Source organism: Odontesthes bonariensis, chromosome 20 (genome assembly GCF_027942865.1).
Source record: "Odontesthes bonariensis isolate fOdoBon6 chromosome 20, fOdoBon6.hap1, whole genome shotgun sequence".
NCBI lineage: Eukaryota > Metazoa > Chordata > Actinopteri > Atheriniformes > Atherinopsidae > Odontesthes > Odontesthes bonariensis.
The window spans coordinates 11,117,051-11,137,698 of record NC_134525.1 but is presented as its reverse complement, the minus strand read 5'-3'; the positions used below and the strand labels follow the sequence as shown (position 1 = coordinate 11,137,698).

The 20,648-nt window shown below is 38.8% G+C and overlaps 1 protein-coding gene across 2 annotated transcripts; it reads right to left on the bottom strand.

Moving 5' to 3' along the window:
- Window positions 1–1,751: 1,751 nt before the first annotated feature.
- Window positions 1,752–18,801, bottom strand: LOC142369928 (uncharacterized). 2 transcript variants are annotated; one of them, XM_075452340.1, is made up of 9 exons: window positions 18,676–18,801; window positions 17,304–17,437; window positions 15,935–16,068; window positions 11,751–12,068; window positions 11,265–11,531; window positions 9,896–10,186; window positions 9,596–9,727; window positions 8,953–9,001; window positions 1,752–5,730 (listed from the first exon to the last, which is right to left on the bottom strand). In XM_075452340.1, the coding sequence occupies exons 3-9, from the start codon at window positions 15,984–15,986 to the stop codon at window positions 5,724–5,726; spliced, it is 1,116 nt and encodes a 371-aa protein (XP_075308455.1). In that variant the 5' UTR covers window positions 15,987–16,068; window positions 17,304–17,437; window positions 18,676–18,801; the 3' UTR covers window positions 1,752–5,723. The 2 variants fall into 2 exon arrangements, with proteins under 2 accessions (XP_075308455.1, XP_075308456.1); XM_075452341.1 differs by having other exon boundaries at window positions 11,751–11,935.
- Window positions 18,802–20,648: the final 1,847 nt, after the last annotated feature.

Sequence of the window (20,648 nt, the reverse complement as noted above, 5' to 3'; positions counted from 1 at the left end):
GGGTGCCAGCTGAGGATATTGGTTCCTGCTCCCTCCCATATGGCTGGTTTTATAAGTGGTTTAACCTCCTAACTGATCACTTCCCTGCAGACTCTGGGTTGATCTCTTTCAGAGGTATGGGATTAGAGGAGGAAGTGCTTACCTGACAGTGGAGGGAAGCGTGACTCAGACTGTTGGGTCTCCAACAAATAAGGTGGAGTATTGAGCGGGTTGGCTTTATATTATGTTGTTGTGGTAATTTACAATCATTTTAACCTTAGATTTCATTCATATTGCTGAGACCACTCCTCATTTCTTTATATCTTCCTTTCTTGTGATCTTGAGCAATAGTTCTCCAGGCTTTCTGAAAGTCTGTCAAAGTTGTTACTTTGGACAACGACTGCTTCTTCTTTTCATTTCTTAGTTGAAACCATTTTCAGACGAATGTGCGTGTTCGTTAATCCACTTAACTCTGAGCTATGAGTCATTCAGGCAGAAAAAAGGCTCCTAACTCAAGGGATGAACCGGTGTTGTGTCCACACAGAACAGACAACTTTTAAATTGGATCTTTAGGCACGTTGTGGAGGGCAAAAGAAGAAGTGTCAGGCCTAAAGAACTATCTACGGCAGATGAACAGGATCTGAAAGTGATGTCCTTAAAGGATAAGACCGTTTTTTTTACATTGGGCCCTTGATTTCACATTGTAACATGATGTTCTACTCACCCCTGCTTGTTGTTGAACATTTGGAGCTGTTCCGAAGATATTCGAGAGGCGTCTGGCTGCTCTCTTGAGATATTCGGCCATGAAACGGTTTCCTATGGGCAAGCTTATACAGGCACAAACTATGCTGTTTATAATTTATTAATTACTCTACACTAGCACTGATAACGTGGAGGTGCGTCGCTTACTTAAAAATATCTCAAGAGAGCAGCCAGACGCCTCGCGAATATCTTCGGAACAGCTCCAAATGTTCAACAACAAGCAGGGGTGAGTAGAACATCATGTTATAATGTGAAATCAAGGGCCCAATGTAAAAAAAAAAACGGTCTTGTCCTTTAAGAAAGAGGAAAAAATCCAGCAAAGACCTGACACAGGAGCTGAGAGATGCATCTGGACCTTCAGCTGATCCATCTGCTGTCGGCCCAAGCCTCATCAGAAATGGGCTCCATGGAAGAGAAGAGCTTTGGTATGTCCTTCAAGAAGCCTGGATAACTATTCCTGTGTTTGAGAATAAAGGAGCTCAGAGCCTTCAAGCTCGTTAGAACTATACAAACTACTGTATTAACATTTATGTTTCCTCATATTTTAATTAATCAATTAACCTATTTTCAGCTTTCCTGGCAATATATAAAAAAACATCAACCTTAAATTGGATATAGTCATCAAATTAATATCTAATAATCACCAGTTTCTATATTAAAAAGCCAATCGCACGTCTGGATCAATATTTCTTTTACAAATGGTGTCTGGAATGGTTTTGGTACACCATGCAGACACCTGTTTCTGCAGCAGATAGATCTCATTGAGCTGGTTTTTGATTGGCTAGTGAGTTAATGATGACATCTAGGTCAAATCTAAAACAGAGAACAAATAATGAGTAAGAAGATTAAACAAAGAAGACTTTATGTTAATAATTAGCCCTCTCTGTGATTTTTATCACTTAAAAACCCTCAGTGTCTGATAGATCAAGTAACAATCAATGAGAGACCTGCATCAAGTTGGGTGAGTGTATGTTCATGAATCATAAAAAGCACCAGAACAAAGGTCCCAATAGTCCAGTTTATTACAACTTTTATCACCAAAGAGTTTGTCCTTCAATACATTCAAAGAGATTAGATGTTACATTTTAAACAAGTTTAAACTGAGTTGATATTTGATATGCAACCAGCAGCTGAGATAGTTAACTCTGTACTCACCTCCTTATGAAATGTTCAGCATCCACAGAAACAAAAGGATCACAAAGAGCCCTGTACAGTCGACCCTGATTATAGTTCTGCTAGATTTCATTTGATAGTTAAGAACTGAACAGATAAAAACAGAAAACAACGGTTGTAGCCTGAATAGGACAGTTAAACCAGTTGACTGGGCCCTACCTGTTGAACTGATTCAGAAACATCAATGTTTAGTTAATAATCTGTCAGAATATTAACAGAAGTCAGACTAAATATGTTTTAATGTTTAGTTTTTTTGTCCTAAAGTGTTTCTGTGTCAATGGTACACAACCATTGTAACCATTGACTTGATTTGAGAAAAACAATAAACTGGGAAACTTTTGTTCACGTTTGAAACTGTGAAGGTTTCATTAATTTAAGTGTTACTAAACTATATTTTAAATGATCTTTTTAGATTATGAAAAGCCGATCATCTTGTGTTGGCATATCAATTTAGTCTGATTTTAGTTAACAAAACGATTCTTTAACTTTAATGCATGGTGTGTCTTCCTTCTTTTGTGGCCATGTGAGTCAGGTCATAACAAATGTGGTGTCGTTCTGTTTGACACCACAATGTGTCTACATTAAAGCAGGTTTACCATTCAGAGGCAAAGCTTTGTTTAAAAATCCTTCTGAATCCTGAGGGGGTCTGAAAACCAACAACTGTCCACTAAAACTTTTACTCTCAGTGTCTGAAGAAACTTAAACATTCGAGCAGTTTTAGATGATTGACTTTGTCCTCATGGTGATTCATATTTTTTGGAAAACATAACTGTTTGAAAAACATTGAAGAGATATGTGATGTTATAACACACTTCACAGATAAAAGCACACAGATGATGCATCGGGTTAACAGAAATATCTGACCTGATACAGGTACAGATATTTTCTATAAAAAAATAATTTGTGCTGCTGCGTCTTTTTAGGTTATTCAGCAGCTGTGCCTGATCTTCCATTAATTCTCTTTTAGAACTCTGGTTTGCTTGTAACTATTCTTGATACAGTGTTTACAACATACAGGCAGCTTCCTTATCTTTTGACTGTGATCACATTATGCAATAAACAGAACTTGTGTGGTCCAGTAAAGGTGGCCAGAACTGGCACAAAGCTCTGCTGCTTGTGTGGAGTCCGGTCAGGTCAGAAGTTGGACTTTCAGTGTGGTCCAGGACACATTCTGTTAAGACTCCTTAACCAATGTGTCCTCATATGAATTTCCAGGGACTGCAGTTACAGGGCTGCCACACTAGGTCATGCACGAGACCACCAAAACACGAAATGCTATGCATTCCATTGGTGGCGCGTCTGCAAAATGTGTACTGCTGAATACTGCTGCTTTGTTTCTAGTTGTTCTTATTAAATGAATTCCCAGTGTAAACCGTCCTGTTATCACAGGATTGCTGCAGAGTCTTCATCAATATGAGGCAGGAGGGTGAAGGAGAGTTTTCAGTAGAAGTCCATACAAACCTCATTTGTTAGAAGTCGGTTAGATCTTGAAGTTTGTTATGGTAAATTCGATGTCTGCTAACCATTTGTCTTTGAAATGACACCTTGTTGTAAAATCCACTGTCTGCAGACCATGTGTCTGCTGAATAACAGAGAGACAAGAATCATTTGAATGGCCATTGTTACCAGATTCTGCATTTCCCCAAAGTACGAGACCGTCCCCGGGGGGGGGTGTGACAAGGTGACGGGTGGAGAATACACACCTGAAAAGACAAAGCCTCCTCCCTGTATAAAAGGTTTACACCCCCTTCAGGAGACGTTTTTTCCATCATGAACGCTGAGTGATGTGAAACTGACCTTTTCCTTGCAACGAAAATAAAAACCTTGGCCGGCCGGCAGAAACATTGGGATCTCTATATTTCATTTCTCATCAGAGGTATTAGGAAGCAAGAGAAGATTTAATTCCATAACAATTTGGCGTTGTCAGCAGGATTCACGCGCAATCGTCCGGGGCAAAGACACGGGAAGCGATTGGCCGTCCTGAATTATATAATTCAGCCTCTGAACGTCTGTTTAGGTTTTAAGACGGGAGGGCTTAACCGTGTATTTGTCCTGAATCGTTGCCGCTGAAGTCCAACGAACATAGATCAGCGAAAAACCATCTGGTGAGTACTGAAATATTGACTTCTAAATTATTATTTCAAATTTGGGTTTTAGCATTTCCATTTCTCATGATCTTAGCAGGTGGCAAAGTTTTTTGCTGCTTGTAAACTTTAAGAAAAACGAAGCAGAGACGTTAAATGTTTGTAGTTTTTTGCTGCTTGTAAACTTTAAGAAAAACGAAGCAGAGACGTTAAATGTTTGTAGTTTTTTGCTGCTTGTAAACTTTAAGAAAAACGAAGCAGAGACGTTAAATGTTTGTAGTTTTTTGCTGCTTGTAAACTTTAAGAAAAACGAAGCAGAGACGTTAAATGTTTGTAGTTTTTTGCTGCTTGTAAACTTTAAGAAAAACGAAGCAGAGAAAAGTTAAATTAAAGTAGTTTTTTTACTACTTAAAGAATAATCAGTCGTACGACGCTTCCTAGTTGGGGTGGGGAGCAAGGTCTCCGTTTGAGGATGGCGCAGCCTCCGGGGGAGCCACTTGTTGACGTTATGAGAAGGAAATGTGGGGAAAGAAGTTTAAAATATCTAAATGTTTGGACGAATGAGTTTGGGTTTCCAATAGGGGGATCCTTTATTTTAAAAGACATATCAAAGTTAGAAGAAAAACTGAAGAAAAGGGAACGGGAAATAATAAGACAGAACAAAATTCAAAGAGATTGTTTACAAATGTGGAGGGCAGAGGCAGAGACACGAGGTGAGAGAAATACACAGATACCAATTCCACTTACATGCGAAGGAGTTGAAACCAATGGGGGCTGCATTATGTGGATTCCACACACACGGGATACAACGGGGGAGGGACATGGCCGTTACAGGAAACAAAGGAAAACCCCCAAAGATGTATGCTTCGTCTGTGGCCAAAGCGGACATTGGAGACGTGAATGCCCCAGAAACACCTCATCAGAATGGGAAAGGAAAACCCCCAAAGATGTATGTCTCCTCTGTGGCCAAAGCGGACATTGGAAACGTGACTGTCCCAGAAACACCTTATCGGCATCAGCAGAAAAATCAGACTGACGGTGGATGGAGGCTGACAGAAGGAAATGGACTCCTGCTGATAAGCCAAACCAACTTGCAAAGGAGCCAAGAAAAGCAAACGACTTTAAGACACCAGAGGACCTGGAACGCATTCCTTATGTGCCACCTGATGATGAAGGCTGGTTAAAGGAAAGGTTTGACAAATTCGCATTGAAACACATTTATTGGACACAACATAAATGTGCTGCACTAGTCTCATTCAGGCCCACACATCCCACAGGAAAAACACACATCAGATAGTTGGGAAGATTTAAGCCCCGTTATGAAATCATGTAAGCGTGCAGCCGATTAGCAAGAAAATCTGATCAATCTGGTTTGTTTCTCACCTACACTGCAGTGGTACAAAAAAAAAAAAAAAAAAGAGAAAAAGAGACATCTGTGTGCACACCCAAAGGAAAATCCAGCTGGTAACTAAAAGCACTTCTAAAAAACGTTTGTTGTTTGTCCAAAGAAAACACTGTACTCAAACAGCCTTACAGGAGGTCTCCAAGTCACTGTGGACTGTCGGTAAGTATGATGTTTTTCAAAGTTTGCGAAAATGTTGTCATCACTCCAAAATCAGACTTTAAACTTTGTAATTCAGTTAAACAAGAAGCCATCGATTCTTTGAGCCTCTTAAGACAGCAGGAGTCATTGTCCCGGATGATGATTCTCCAAAACACACGCCTTTATTTCCTGATAAGAAGATAGAAGAGATAAAAAAAAAAATCAGCCAACACAGTGGTGTGTTTTTCAGGGTCTGCAAGCAGGTAATGCAGCCAATTAATACAATATTTGTATCAATGGTCAACTTTTTCAGACATCTAATTTGAGGCTCCAGGTTTACACAGGAAGCTAATTCTGGTTTGCTTTCAACTTCAGCACACGAGGCCATAAATTCACACGTCTGTTTCAAGAATACTGTGAAAGCCAATGAAGCGCTCAGACAGTCTTGAATCCTTTGTTTTCTCTCCAGACACTACTTCGTTACAATATGCTGATGACCTTAAGATTTGCATCCCACTTTGCAGGTCTATTCTGATGTTGATATTCTATTCTCACACTAACAACTCAGATCCTGTCTCTTTCAGGAAATGCAGGCGAGGATGCCGCTGGCTGCAAACAGAGCGACATTCCAACACACTGATTTTGTATCAATTCCTGTTACCATTTCCAACTTTCTTACAGCAACACAGCCCTTCGCCACACCACAGGAAAAGACGCTCCAGTGCCACACAGAAAAGGAAGCTGTGTGATGTGGACCTGACGATAAATCTTTCCTGCCTGAACATTTCTTTCCTCACTTGGCATAAGTGACACATGGGTTGAACCATGTGTCAAAAGGGGGGAAGAATAATGCTATAACCCAACACTGTTTTCACTAAAGGATTTTCAGATTTTCTTCAAGTTTCATCAATCATGAATGGTTTGTGCAACGCATAACAGGTAAAACAAAACGATCACACCCACTCACCCACCACAGACAGACCATTTGAACACCTGACGATAGATTTAATAATTGCTTAGTAATAGATCGACATGTGGTCGAACTGAATTGAAGTATTCCCAGCAAAATACCTAAAGAGGCTCTGCTAACAGAGATTATTCCCAGCTCACTTTGTCAATTCTGCAATAACCCAAATTAATACATTTCTTGCTATTAACCTCAAACAACATTGTTTATAACACCCTGCCAGAAAATGACACTCTAAAATCAAATTAGCGTAGTGTTGTGAGGAAACAGGACTGCCAGAGACAAAAGCCTATTGTCCTTATGCATATTAGAATAAGGAAAACATTTAACATACACATAGACCTTGTGCAATTCTTTTACACACAGAGTTTGTAGCCAGACCACTCCATTTCACTCACACAAGGAAATATGTTACAATATTGCAAAACTTATTCTGTCTATCTGTGTCAGCAGGTAAAATCACCACCAGCTTCCACTTCACGCCATGATTGCCAGCCTGACGACTGAGTGGGGGTGGAGGGCCTGAGAAAGGAAGCACCGGCCTTCCAAATGATGACAGAGAACGACGCGGGTCCACGCCAACCACGGAAGGAAGATCCCCGAGGCAACGGAGGAGCCAAGCTGCCAACCGGAACGACAGAGGAGGAGCAGATGACACATGGACGAACGGCACAAGGAGGAACACACGCCGAGGAGGAACAACACGAGGACGAATGGTGCAAGGACGCACAGACGCCAAGGAAGATGGATGACATCAGGAACGAACGGTGCAAGACGCATAGACGCCAGAGAGGACGACGCAAGGAATCAACTCAATAAACGCCAACCAGACGTGTTTCAACAAACTACACCATGGCACGTATTGGTGTGAAATTAAATATCCAAGCTCGGATATACACAAACAACTCAGTTTTAATCAATGGGTCACCCGACCCACATGGCTCCCAATTTAACATGCTGGTAGATTTTAAGACGGTCAAGCGGACCTCTGGAACTGAAGACAACCATTCTGATGAATATGATAACATTACCAGCATCATCAAACATATGCAAGATGCCATTCAACCCCCACCAGCAGTGAATGACTTTCTAGGCTAAAATCTTAGAGCCAAGAATGGCCAGCACGGTTTTTTAATAATAATTTTCTTTTTGCTCTGCATCTTAATTCCATGCGTGTTAAAACGGCTGTTTGATGTGCTCATAACAAAGATGATTTACTCCTCCATGTATGTTCATGTGTATGCCAATAAGGCCGACCAAAATTCAACCTCTGTTCACATTCCTGACACCAAATCAGACTTTGATGATAACATTTTGTAAATGTTTATTTTTATTTTCTTTGTTTTGCTTTGTGTTGGTTTGGTTTTGTTTATTTGTTTTTATATTCCCATTATTTTCTCTCTTGTAGACAACCGCCAGGATGATATATTTTTCAATCTGTGTGAATTAGTGATAATAGTTATGACTATTTTTAATTTTGTTCCCTTTCATTTTTTTAATTCCTTTTTATTTTTCTTTAAGGTTGTTTTGTTTTCTGTTAGTGATTAGCTCTAGTCAATTGAAAGAAAGTGTTTGGTGATTTCTACTTTTTATCTTTTTAAAATTCTATTTTGATATTCTTCCCTTATTTTTTACATTATTCCATCTTATTCTTCTTATTTCATTTTATTTTTTATTTTTTATTTATTTATTTATTTATTTTTTTTTAAGGTTGTCTCCTATTAGTGATTAATTAATAATCAAAAGGGAAAAAGTGTTTGGTGATTTTACATTATTTTTTTTTTTTTTTATTTTTATTTTTTTTTATTTTTTCATTTCATTTTTATACCTTTTCTTTTTTCTTTTTTTTAAGGTTGTCTCCTATTAGTGATTAATGAATAATCAAAAGGAAGAAAGTGTTATGGTAAATTCGATGTCTGCTAACCATTTGTCTTTGAAATGACACCTTGTTGTAAAATCCACTGTCTGCAGACCATGTGTCTGCTGAATAACAGAGAGACAAGAATCATTTGAATGGCCATTGTTACCAGATTCTGCATTTCCCCAAAGTACGAGACCGTCCCCGGGGGGGGGTGTGACAAGGTGACGGGTGGAGAATACACACCTGAAAAGACAAAGCCTCCTCCCTGTATAAAAGGTTTACACCCCCTTCAGGAGACGTTTTTTCCATCATGAACGCTGAGTGATGTGAAACTGACCTTTTCCTTGCAACGAAAATAAAAACCTTGGCCGGCCGGCAGAAACATTGGGATCTCTATATTTCATTTCTCATCAGAGGTATTAGGAAGCAAGAGAAGATTTAATTCCATAACAAGTTCTATCCCCCTGTTAACATATATAAATATTTCACATGATGATGAACCCTGATCCTTAATTTCTTTTTAACTGTGAAGTACAAAATTATTCTTGAGAGCGTTTAAAGTCAGATTTAAAGATTAACTCACGTTTGAGCTCCATCTGTGTCTGACCTGCTGCTGTTGTCTTTTTGTTTACCTAAAAAAATATCCAGATGACATCATCAATACAAACAATCCATACAGAATGATTTTTGACCGTATGACCAAACATTATTCAATATGCAGCTCTCCAGATGCCTTTATGGTTTAATGCCTTAATACCTTCAAAATATTTCTGATTTTCTCTTTTGGGATGTTTCAATCTGTCTCTGTTTAGTGTTGGTGAAGAAGCCCTGATTCACAGTCTGGCCCAGGCAGGGACTTTTATGTTCCAACATTATCTGTGAGCTCATCAGATTCTTGTTCAGCTGTTTCTGATCATCCTGAATCTACGAAATGGTGAAAGTTGTTGGCGGTGAACTCCGTTTTGAAAGAAATCGTCCCGTGCCGCTTTGTTTGAGCTGTAGCCCAGCTCTAATGTTGGATCTACTCAAGCATTTTTTACTTTTTATACTTAAAGTCTGTCATGAATCTACTTTATATCAACATATGTCACATTTAATTAGATGTGGAGTCAGATCCTTTTACTTTTTGCTTTTTTACAAATCATCGGGAATTAACAATCATCAACACAAACAACATACACAATGAAAACGTTTCATTGAAAAGTTAAGTCGGATCATTGTTTTACCTTTTTGCTTTTTCCAGAAGATCAACAGACCGACTGCTGCTGCTGCTGCTGCTGCTGCTGCTGCTGCTGCTGCTGCTGCTGCTGCTGCTGCTAACACTCCACCGATGATGCCTCCAACATTGACTGAATTCTCTGAAATGTTAGAAATGTCAGAAAACTGAGTTTTTCTGGATGATTTATGTTCTAATGACCATAAAATCACATTGATTTTACAGATAATTGACAGATTCTTCCAGTTCTTATATATATATACAGTATATATATATAAATAATTCTGATGGATCTAACGTGTTATTTTACCTGAACTCCTCCTCAGACAGATGACAGTTATCATCGTCTCCTCAGAGTTACTGAGCTCACATGTGTATTTTCCCTCCTGATGTGAAGTTAAGTCCTGTAGTGTGAGGCTGCCTGACTCTGAAACCTCCTTCACATGCTGCCTCCACTCCTCTGACACTGTGTAGGTAACATCAGGACCAGTTTTGGTCAGGATGATCTGATTGTGGTTGAATCTCCAGATGAGGCTTGTTAGAGAAGTGTTTGAGGCAGAGCAGGAGATCGTTGCTTCAGAGTATCTGCCAATAACTGAAGCTGAAATAACAGAATCAGACACACATATTCAGCTTTTTATCAACAGATTCTGACTTAAGATCTCTTCTTTTATCTTTTCATGACGTAAAAGTCACTGAAATGACATTTACAGCATCTTCTACCCATCTGTCCATCCCTCCATCCATTTTCTATCCCAGCCTTATACCTGCTGTAGTTAATGTAACACGTAGGTCTTTGGACTGTAGGAGGAAACTAGAGGACACCCACATACTGTAGTCTCTGAGAGACTTCTTAAAGGGATAGTTCGCCTCTTATGACATGAAGCTGTATGACATCCCATATTAGCAATATAATTTATGAACATCTTCTTACCCCCTGCTGCGTCCTGTGAGCCGAGTTCCAGCCTCGTTTTGGCGTTGACGAAGGTAGTCCAGCTAGTTGGCTGGGGCCACAAAAATAAAGCGTTTTGCTTCTCAAAACAATATGCGTTCAAAAGAGTAATACATTTGCATCACAAAATCGTCCATCCAGAAAAAGTCAGACCTCACATCGCTTGGCGCTATTTTTGCCTCCCTTCGTATCAATGCGTACAGCCACCTAGCGACAGCCGCGCCTGTTACGGTGTTTGCTGCTCGGAAGCAGGGGACTGCTCGGTCTGCTCTTAGGTCTGCACGGTCTACACAGCCCAAAGATACAAAGGTAGAGAGAAATAGCGCCAAGCGATGTGAGGTCTGACTTTTTCTGGATGGACGATTTTGTGATGCAAATGTATTACTCTTTTGAACGCATATTGTTTTGAGAAGCAAGACGCTTTATTTTTTAAACCCCAGCCAACTAGCCGGACTACCTTCGTCAACGCCTAAACGAGGCTGGAACTCTGCTCACAGCACGCAGCAGGGGGTAAGAAAATGTTCATAAATGATGTTGCTAATATGGGATGTCATACAGCTTCATGTCAAAAGAGGCGAACTATCCCTTTAACTCTTCAGTCTGACTCATTAGACACAGAGATGGTCCAAATGTCTCTGACTTTATCCGGAGATGATTAGTGTATCTTTGTCTTAAGTCATTATTAATAATGCATCCTGCAGTAAATCAGATCAGTAAAAATACTCACAGATTTGTCTCCATGTAGCTCTCCTGCTGCTTGTTCTGGTGCTGACGGTGCAGCTGTAGATCAGATCCGTATCACTGTCTGAAAGTTTCAGAGAGCTGCTGATGTTGTAAAGCTGCTGTTCAGTCTGCTGGACTGAGGCTGTGTTCTGGAGGCTCATGTTGGATGGAGGGCTGGTGGACCAGGTGAGCTCAGGTTCAGGGTAGATCCAGTTAGAGCTGCAGGTGATCCTGTTTCCTACCCGATCAAAGCTGATTTTACTGACTGGAGCTGCACAAAAGAATAATGAAAATATATAAAAAAGCTGATCAATGGTTAATGATTCCAGTTTGACGGCGATCTCGTTTCTATTTAAAAAAAAGTTGACATGTAAGTTCTGGCAAAGTTTTTTCTTCAAGTTGCAGTGCACCTTCAAATAAAGAGGAACAGAAATGTTTTCTACATTTGTCTTAATGTATTTGTTGGTGTTTTACTGAGTGTTTCTCATACCGTCCACTTTCAGGTTGATAAATGTGTCTTTGTTTCCACTGATGGTGCTGATGAAGCACTCGTATCTGCCCTGGTCCTGAACCTTCACCCCTGTCAGCTGCAGTGAGACGTTTCCTCTGGAGATCTGATCCTGGAACAGTGACGTTCTGCCTCTGAAACGCTGGTCCTGAACTCCCAGCTGGTCCCTGTTTTGGTAGAAAGAGTGGACACGAGGGTGTCCAGCTGCCATCTTAATCCAGTGGATAACTGTATCATCTCCACCCTGGAAACTACACGGCAAGATGCAGATCTCCATGACAACACAGGACACCTCAGTATCTGAAACAGAAGGTGAAACCTTTGTTAGTGGAGACCTGCATCAAGAACTAACCTTGTTTCTGTGCAGTTGACTAAAGAAAAGAACAGAATAACATGAAATGTTCTCTTCACATTTCTGCATCATGCTGACTGTCCTAAAACCCACTGAAACCACCGACTGTGATGGCTGCCAATGCAAGTGTTGCCCCAGATCTGCCTGTCTTTAGAGATGACAGAGTTCCCTCTATCATCCCTCTGTTTCTAGTTTTTATGCTTCCGTCTTTCACTCAGGAAAATAACTATTCTCATTAGCACCAGGTGATATTATTACATGCTTTTGAAAAACAGAAATAGATAAAAAGAGTCAAAGACAAATTCTGCTGTTTGACTTTGACTCAAAAGCATCTTTATTAGAGATGTGAGTGTTTCTGGAGCCAAAAAAAAAAACAGGAACTTATTCCTCTAAAGGTTGTTCCTGCTGACTTGGAACTAACATTTAATCAAAGTTATCATTGAAACATAAAATATTTCCTTTTTTATACATATTAAATGAGTGGGCAGTGTATCAAATTTATAAAATTGCATCAGCTGATATCTGCATATTCACATTCTTTCCCTCATACATCTTACAAAGGGTTTAAAAATGTGATAACTCATTAAACAATTTAAAGATTAAAGATTCAAGATAGTTTTATTTGTCACATACATAATTATACACAGTAAAATGTGCAGTGAAATTATTCCTTGTCCTGCTACCAATGAAAAGAGAATTAAAATTAAATATCAATAAAAATAGATTAAAAAAAAAATTATAATATAAAAACCCTTTTGTTCAGCATTTTAAAGCATGGGTGTTATAAAATGAACTTTTACAAAAAGCCCTCTGACTGTGTTAAATCTGACAGAATAGACAAGTTTATAATATAAACATAGTTTAATGATGATCTGTATTACATACATTTAATGAAATACACAATCAGAAATGAATCAGATCTACTCCTGCTGTAATAATGTGGCAGTGATACTGATCAGCTCGCTTTTTCTTTCCCCTTTTTGTCGTCTTTCCTTCCTGCTTCGGCTGCAGCTGGACTGTGATTGGTCAACTGATACCAGCGCCAAAATTTTTAAATAAAGGCGCGTAGATCAGTATCAATTATATAGAGAGCTCTCCGTTTTTAGGGTTAGTTAAACTAGATCACCTAATGATGACCTGAGTATATTGAACCTGCTTTGTAGTGCAGGACTGGTCATTAAAAATGGGAGGGAAGTCTTTCAGTTTGAAAATGGTGAAACATTGTGATAAAAGCTGAAGAAAAGTCTCCAAATATAGGCCGTAAGGTGAACCTCGAAAACTCCTTCAGAACACCAGGCTTGTTCCGCGCTCTCCGAACCAAACACGCTTCAGCTCATAAAAAGATTTGAGTTATGTTGAGGTTTAAAAAAAAGTTTCGCCGCTCAGAACACAGTACTTTTTTAGTTCGCAACGTTTAAAGGAATAAATAGTGCCTGGCAAGGCGTATGTACATATTCGGCAGGCGTAATAACAGTTTGGCTCGCGAGAGGTGCCACGGTTGAGACGTCATCAGAATGGATGAATCGGATAGCTGGTATGTCAGCTGAGCTGGTAAACAGAAACAGCACCGCAGTAGCAGCGCGATCATCCAGCAGTACCGAAGAAGACGAAATTTTGACCGAAAGATTTGTTACATGCACATATCTTCTGTTAAGCATGAGGAAACACAGAACTTCACCTGCACAAGGTGGAATGGAAGGAATCAGAAGGAACAAATAAAGAAGCACTTGCTGAGTTCTTATACGATGCGTGGCCACATGCTGATCTTACAGCAGTGGGAAGAAACCTCAGCTTGTACATAGCACATCAACACCAATGTCACCGTGACTGGTGTGCAGTCTGTTCGTGCTGTGGAATACCTGCAGTGTGACCACGAAGAATATGACACAAGGGTGTTTTTGCATGCACAACATGCTGCACAGGAACATAAGACTGTCATTATTAAGAGCCCTGACACTGATGTAGCAGTCATTGCTGTGAGTCTGCAGAAAGATTTGCCATGCAGCTTGTGCTTTTTCACAGGGAAGGGCAACAGAACACGCATAATGGACATTACCAAGGTGTCATCAGCTCTCGGAGCCAGTGTGTGTTCAGCCTTGATTGGGATCCATACATTCACTGGGTGTGACACCACAAGGCAAAAAGAAGACATTTGCTGTGGCATGCGAGAAAGATGTCTACCTGAAGGCTTTCAGAAATCTGGGGACTGAATTTAACTTGGACCACTCTACATTTGCATTGCTTTGCAAATATGTATGCCACTTGTACGATCAGCCAACCGCAGAAAACATCAATGAGGCTAGGTACAAAGCTTTCTGTATGGCATCATCAGCCTTGCCAGAATTATCTATCTCCCCAACAAGTGATGCCCTCCACCAGCACAGCAAAAGGGCAAATTATCAGGCTAAAATAATAAGGTCATGTGTAAAGCAAAAGATTGGACTCATTTGAATCGGTGGTGGAGAGGAGGACACTGAACAAACTGTTATCCATCGTGGATAACCCCACCCATCCTCTCCACCAGCTGCTGGTTGGACAGCAGAGCTCCTTTTCCAACAGGCTCATCCAGCTCCACTGTCACAAGGACCGTTTCAGGAAATCCTTCCTACCAGCAGCCATCACCATATACAACACCTCCCCTGGCTGGAAGAGAACTTCAAGCTCAATAGGCTTGAAGTCTCTCCTAAAAAACAATAACAAAAAACAAAAAATACTGTAGATTTGTATATAGCAAATGTTTATTCACTATTTCTATTTATTTTATATTATTTTATTATATTTATTTTATTCTATTCTATTTGCTTGTTTTTTACTACTTTAATTGTTTTCATATACTGTATGCTGCTGCAACAAAACAATTTCCCAAATTGGGATTAATAAAGTAGACTTGTGCAGGTGTTCCAGCTGTTCAAACACCACAAAGGAAACAGAGGATAAAGAAGATGACAGCTGCCCTGACACTGACAGTGAGGAATAGTGTATGTGTCTGCGTGCGTTTTTTAATGTTTTTTTTAACCTTTATTCTATTCCATTTGTATCATTCCTTTTATTATGGTTATGTATATAAGTTTATGCCGGTTGATGTGTATGCCCTACTTGTTTTGATTTTGTTATGTGTTGTATAGTTATTAGTGAATAAATCAGTAAATGAATACCTGAATGGTAAATGGCTAAATTGGCTCAATTCAGAAATACATGAATGAGCATTATCGTTGATAATTATTATTTTATGTTCACTTTAAAATGATATTTTGCGAGATTCCTTTCTGTAGGTTAGTTTTGACAGCATCAGACAGGTTGTCATTTTTCCAGTTTGTTGTCGTAAATCGGCAACGTGATTGGTCCAGCGCGGTCACGTGGTGTCTTGTGACGTCAAAATCGTCATTCAGCCCTGCGGAAAATATCTTCAGAAAACGTCTCGGTTTAAAAAAAGTACAAGATTCTGTGACGCGAAACTTTTTTTATATGTGCAAAATAAGTTGGTCATTTTTATCAGCTAACAGGCATGTAGTTCGGAGAGCACGGAGCGAGCCTAAACGAAAACGGGGTTCACCTTACGGCCTAATAAGAGTTTTGCTTCAGACTCATCTGCTCCTGAGCTGGAAATCTTTTCCAAACACAGTCATGGTTATAACAAGATAAAGTGAATTAGTGTCTTAACAAACATCTGTTGCACTAAAAAAACAGAACCATTATATAAAGACTAGAGCAACTTAACATGTCCTGATGACAAAAGCATTTTCCTACGAGAGTAGAGTTTGAAGGAAGCAAAAACATTTGTGGCAGCAGCTGCAGAAATGAACATGAGACTCACCTGCTGTGGAGACTTTTATCAAGTAGAGAAACATCATGATCACCGAAAACATGGCAGGATATACTTGATATGTCCATATTCCTGCTACGCTTCATGTGATGGTGCAGCACAGCTCTGAACAGACCGTTTTTTTCCTGTCAAAGGTAGAGGCGTTTATAATGGTCCGAAACATGCTTGACTTGAAGAGCTCAGTATATCTGCTCCTGATCAAAGATAAAGTTTATAGAAAACATTTATTTTTAACTGTTTAATTAAACCGTATTTCCCATCTAAAAGATGCTTCCAAAATAATGAAAATTATCAAAACAACTCTGCATAAACCTTTCAGCTGTGTGTGTTGCAGTTGTGTGACAGCTTATGGACTTCACATAGAAATACAGTTTAAAGGTGTTTGTATTCTGCATGTTTTTTTATGGATTTTTGATGCAATGATGTGATGATTTTGATACGTTTTCCATTAAGTTGTCTTCAATAACAAAAGACTTAAAGAAGTTCTGAAAATGAAAGATGAAAAAGTTCCAGAGAGAACAAAGAAAAACTCCACATGTATAAACATGTCATGAGTTCTACACCGAGACAAGATGATCTACGTAGCTGACCTTATCTTAGACGTCATCAATCATTCTGTCTCTAAACAGTAAATCCCATCTAATACACACATTTTAACAAATAAAAATTATTTAACTACTAACTCTACGTGAAACAATCAGCTGTGCTTGTTACAGTTTTAATAAAAAACTTATGGACTTTAGCTTTGTTGTTGCTATTGTATATTTAAACAGTTCATTTATCTTTATTTATCATTTAATCTTGGATCTCATTAACAGAACAATTAATAAGCACACAGTAGGTTTAACTTTCTCTCGTCTGTTGGCAAAGTAAAGTTTGCCTCATAACTGAAGTTAAAAATGTTTCACTCTTTTCATTTTGCGCGTATATCAGAGTCAGCTGCTTAGAGAGATCTCTGTTCTTAGTGTTAGTTAAACTAGATCACCTAATGATGACCTGAGTATATTGAACCTGCTTTGTAGTGCAGGACTGGTCATTAAAAATGGGAGGGAAGTTTTTCAGTTTGAAAATGGTGAAACATTGTGATAAAAGCTGAAGAAAAGTCTTCAAATAAGAGTTTTGCTTCAGACACATCTGCTCCTGAGCTGGAAATCTTTTCCAAGCACAGTCATGGTTATAACAAGATAAAGTGAATTAGTGTCTTAACAAACATCTGTTGCACTAAAAAAACAGAACCATTATATAAAGACTAGAGCAACTTAACATGTCCTGATGACAAAAGCATTTTCCTACGAGAGTAGAGTTTGAAGGAAGCAAAAACATTTGTGGCAGCAGCTGCAGAAATGAACATGAGACTCACCTGCTGTGGAGACTTTTATCAAGTAGAGAAACATCATGATCACCGAAAACATGGCAGGATATTCTTGATATGTCCATATTCCTGCTACGCTTCATGTGATGGTGCAGCACAGCTCTGAACAGACCGTTTTTTTCCTGTCAAAGGTAGAGGCGTTTATAATGGTCCGAAACATGCTTGACTTGAAGAGCTCAGTATATCTGCTCCTGATCAAAGATAAAGTTTATAGAAAACATTTATTTTTAACTGTTTAATTAAACCGTATTTCCCATCTAAAAGATGCTGCCAAAATAATGAAAATTATCAAAACAACTCTGCATAAACCTTTCAGCTGGGTGTGTTGCAGTTGTGTGACAGCTTATGGACTTCACATAGAAATACAGTTTAAAGGTGTTTGTATTCTGCATGTTTTTTTTAAATAGATTTTGATGCAATGATGTGATGATTTTGATACGTTTTCCATTAAGTTGTCTTCAATAACAAAAGACTTAAAGAAGTTCTGAAAATGAAAGATGAAAAAGTTCCAGAGAGAACAAAGAAAAACTCCACATGTATAAACATGTCATGAGTTCTACACCGAGACAAGATGATCTACGTAGCTGACCTTATCTTAGACGTCATTAATCATTCTGTCTCTAAACAGTAAATCCCATCTAATACACACATTTTAACAAATAAAAATTATTTAACTACTAACTCTATGTGAAACAATCAGCTGTGCTTGTTACAGTTTTATTTAAAAAACTTATGGACTTTAGCTTTGTTGTTGCTATTGTATATTTAAACAGTTCATTTATCTTTATTTATCATTTAATCTTGGATCTCATTAACAGAACAATTAATAAGCACACAGTAGGTTTAACTTTCTCTCGTCTGTTGGCAAAGTAAAGTTTGCCTCATAACTGAAGTTAAAAATGTTTCACTCTTTTCATTTTGCGCGTATATCAGAGTCAGCTGCTTAGAGAGATCTCTGTTCTTAGTGTTAGTTAAACTAGATCACCTAATGATGACCTGAGTATATTGAACCTGCTTTGTAGTGCAGGACTGGTCATTAAAAATGGGAGGGAAGTTTTTCAGTTTGAAAATGGTGAAACATTGTGATAAAAGCTGAAGAAAAGTCTTCAAATAAGAGTTTTGCTTCAGACTCATCTGCTCCTGAGCTGGAAATCTTTTCCAGGCACAGTCATGGTTATAACAAGATAAAGTGAATTAGTGTCTTAACAAACATCTGTTGCACTAAAAAAACAGAACCATTATATAAAGACTAGAACAACTTAACATGTCCTGATGACAAAAGCATTTTCCTACGAGAGTAGAGTTTGAAGGAAGCAAAAACATTTGTGGCAGCAGCTGCAGAAATGAACACGAGACTCACCTGCTGTGGAGACTTTTATCAAGTAGAGAAACATCATGATCACCGAAAACATGGCAGGATATACTTGATATGTCCATATTCCTGCTACGCTTCATGTGATGGTGCAGCACAGCTCTGAACAGACCGTTTTTGCTTCCTATCAAAGGTAGAATCAGTCATAATGGTCTGAGACATGCTACAACCTGCTTTCTATCTGGGAGGGACGAACGCAGTCTAACTGCTTCTGATCAAACATAAACTCAGTGGAGAACAGTTTCTTTTAACTGTTCAGTCACACTGTAAATCCCATTCAAAAGAATGCATTTAAACAAAGAAAATGATTGAAACACCTCTACATAAAACATTCAGCTGTGCTTGTTATGGTTGCGTAAACAACTTCTGTATTTTACATAGAAGGACAGTTTAAAGGTATCTGGATATTTTTACTATAAGTAAAGTGAAGTTGATGATTTTCTTCATCACTATGACACGTGTCAATATTTATTTGACTTTCTGTGTGCTGTGATGTTTCATGATTTCCAGTAATGAATACAATAGTTCTGTCACGCCCATGTGACTTTTCCCATGTTTTAGTTTTGTGTTTTATCATGTTTTAGGTCTTGGTTTTTGAGTTCATGTTTAGTTGAATTTTGCCATTGTTTTTCACTCACTCAGTTCACCTGTATTTTCCCCATCAGCTCCACTCATTCACTAATCACTCCCAGTCCTCTATTTAGTTTCCAGGTTTCCCCTTTCAGTTTGTCAGATCCTTTCTCCATCATCCATGGTCCTTGTCACAGAAAGCTAAGTATTTATTTATTCATTTCATTTCATTCCATTCTATTCCATGCCATGTCATGTCAAGCTCTTCGTTTGTTTTGTCACAGTTTATTTGTTTGAACTTTGTTTTTTGTGAAAATAAATCAAGTTTGCTTTTTGAAAGTCCGCATCCATGTCCTACCTCACCACAACACCCTGACAAGTTCCACACCAACTTTAAAATGATAAACATATTAAGGATTTTAATACCAGGCCTCTCAAGTTTTCAAGTTTGCTTGGAGTGAGATTCTGGCTGGGCGGGGGGTTTCTTTCGGTTTTTTTTTTTTTTTTGGGGGGGGTCCCTTGCAGTATCCCATCGCCATAAACTAGCTACTTAAGGAACAAAGAAATTGTTTTATTTATACCAAAATCACAAATCTTCACTTTTACACTAAATTCTGCTATATTTTAAAAGAAATTGTTTTAGGTATGCAAAGTCTTAACAAACAAACATTTTTTATGAGTGTTGTAAGTGTTTGTGGCAGATTTTGATGCTTGATGACTGATATTGGGGGCTCCCTTTTAAAGCACTGTGGCTCAATGTCAGCCATTTTCACAGTCATGATGGATGACAGAGTTCCATTCAGAGCCAAAGTGTTCCTGGTCTTGGTTTTATTGAGCCCCACCATGGAAAAAACCCTCTCTGCATCAGCTTTTCAGTGTGGCAGAACTAATACCAGTTTGGCAATTGTAGATAGCCTTGGGAATCTGCTCATACCAGTCACCTTTGAAAAAAATTAACCACGGAAGCCTAATTACACTCCTACATATTTTTCATTAAGTTGCTCATGTCAAAGGGTGTGTGCTGAATATTTAGGTCTACTACTCCAACGAACACTTTAATCGGCAGGTATTGGTCTTTTACAAAGAGTAGGAAAACTATAGTAACTAACAAAAGATTCAAATAAATGAAGATATGACCTGCTGATGATCCCGACGGTTCTCTTCCACCTCCAGCTCGTCTACAACTTCTGCACGCGTGCTTGCAGCTGAAAGCTATTTCAGACCTCACCCAGCAACAAGAAATTCTGTTTTCTGATTGGCTGAGAAATTCTGTTTTGTGATTTGCCGATGGGTTGCTAAATCAAGACAGCTGTACCAGAGCTATAGTTCTGAGCTGTACAGAGCACAGTAACCTGCCATTGACTCGTTTATAGTATAGGCCATTAGAATTT

Bases quoted from the DNA above. Each gene is read 5' to 3' on its own strand.
- LOC142369928 (XM_075452340.1), bottom strand. From the start codon at position 15,986: ATGTTTTCGGTGATCATGATGTTTCTCTACTTGATAAAAGTCTCCACA. The intron at 11,532-11,750 runs GTATGAGAAACA...TCTTTTGTGCAG, and splicing joins TATCAACCTGAAAGTGGACG to CTCCAGTCAGTAAAATCAGC. The intron at 9,728-9,895 runs GTAAAATAACAC...CTAACATTTCAG, and splicing joins CTGTCTGAGGAGGAGTTCAG to AGAATTCAGTCAATGTTGGA.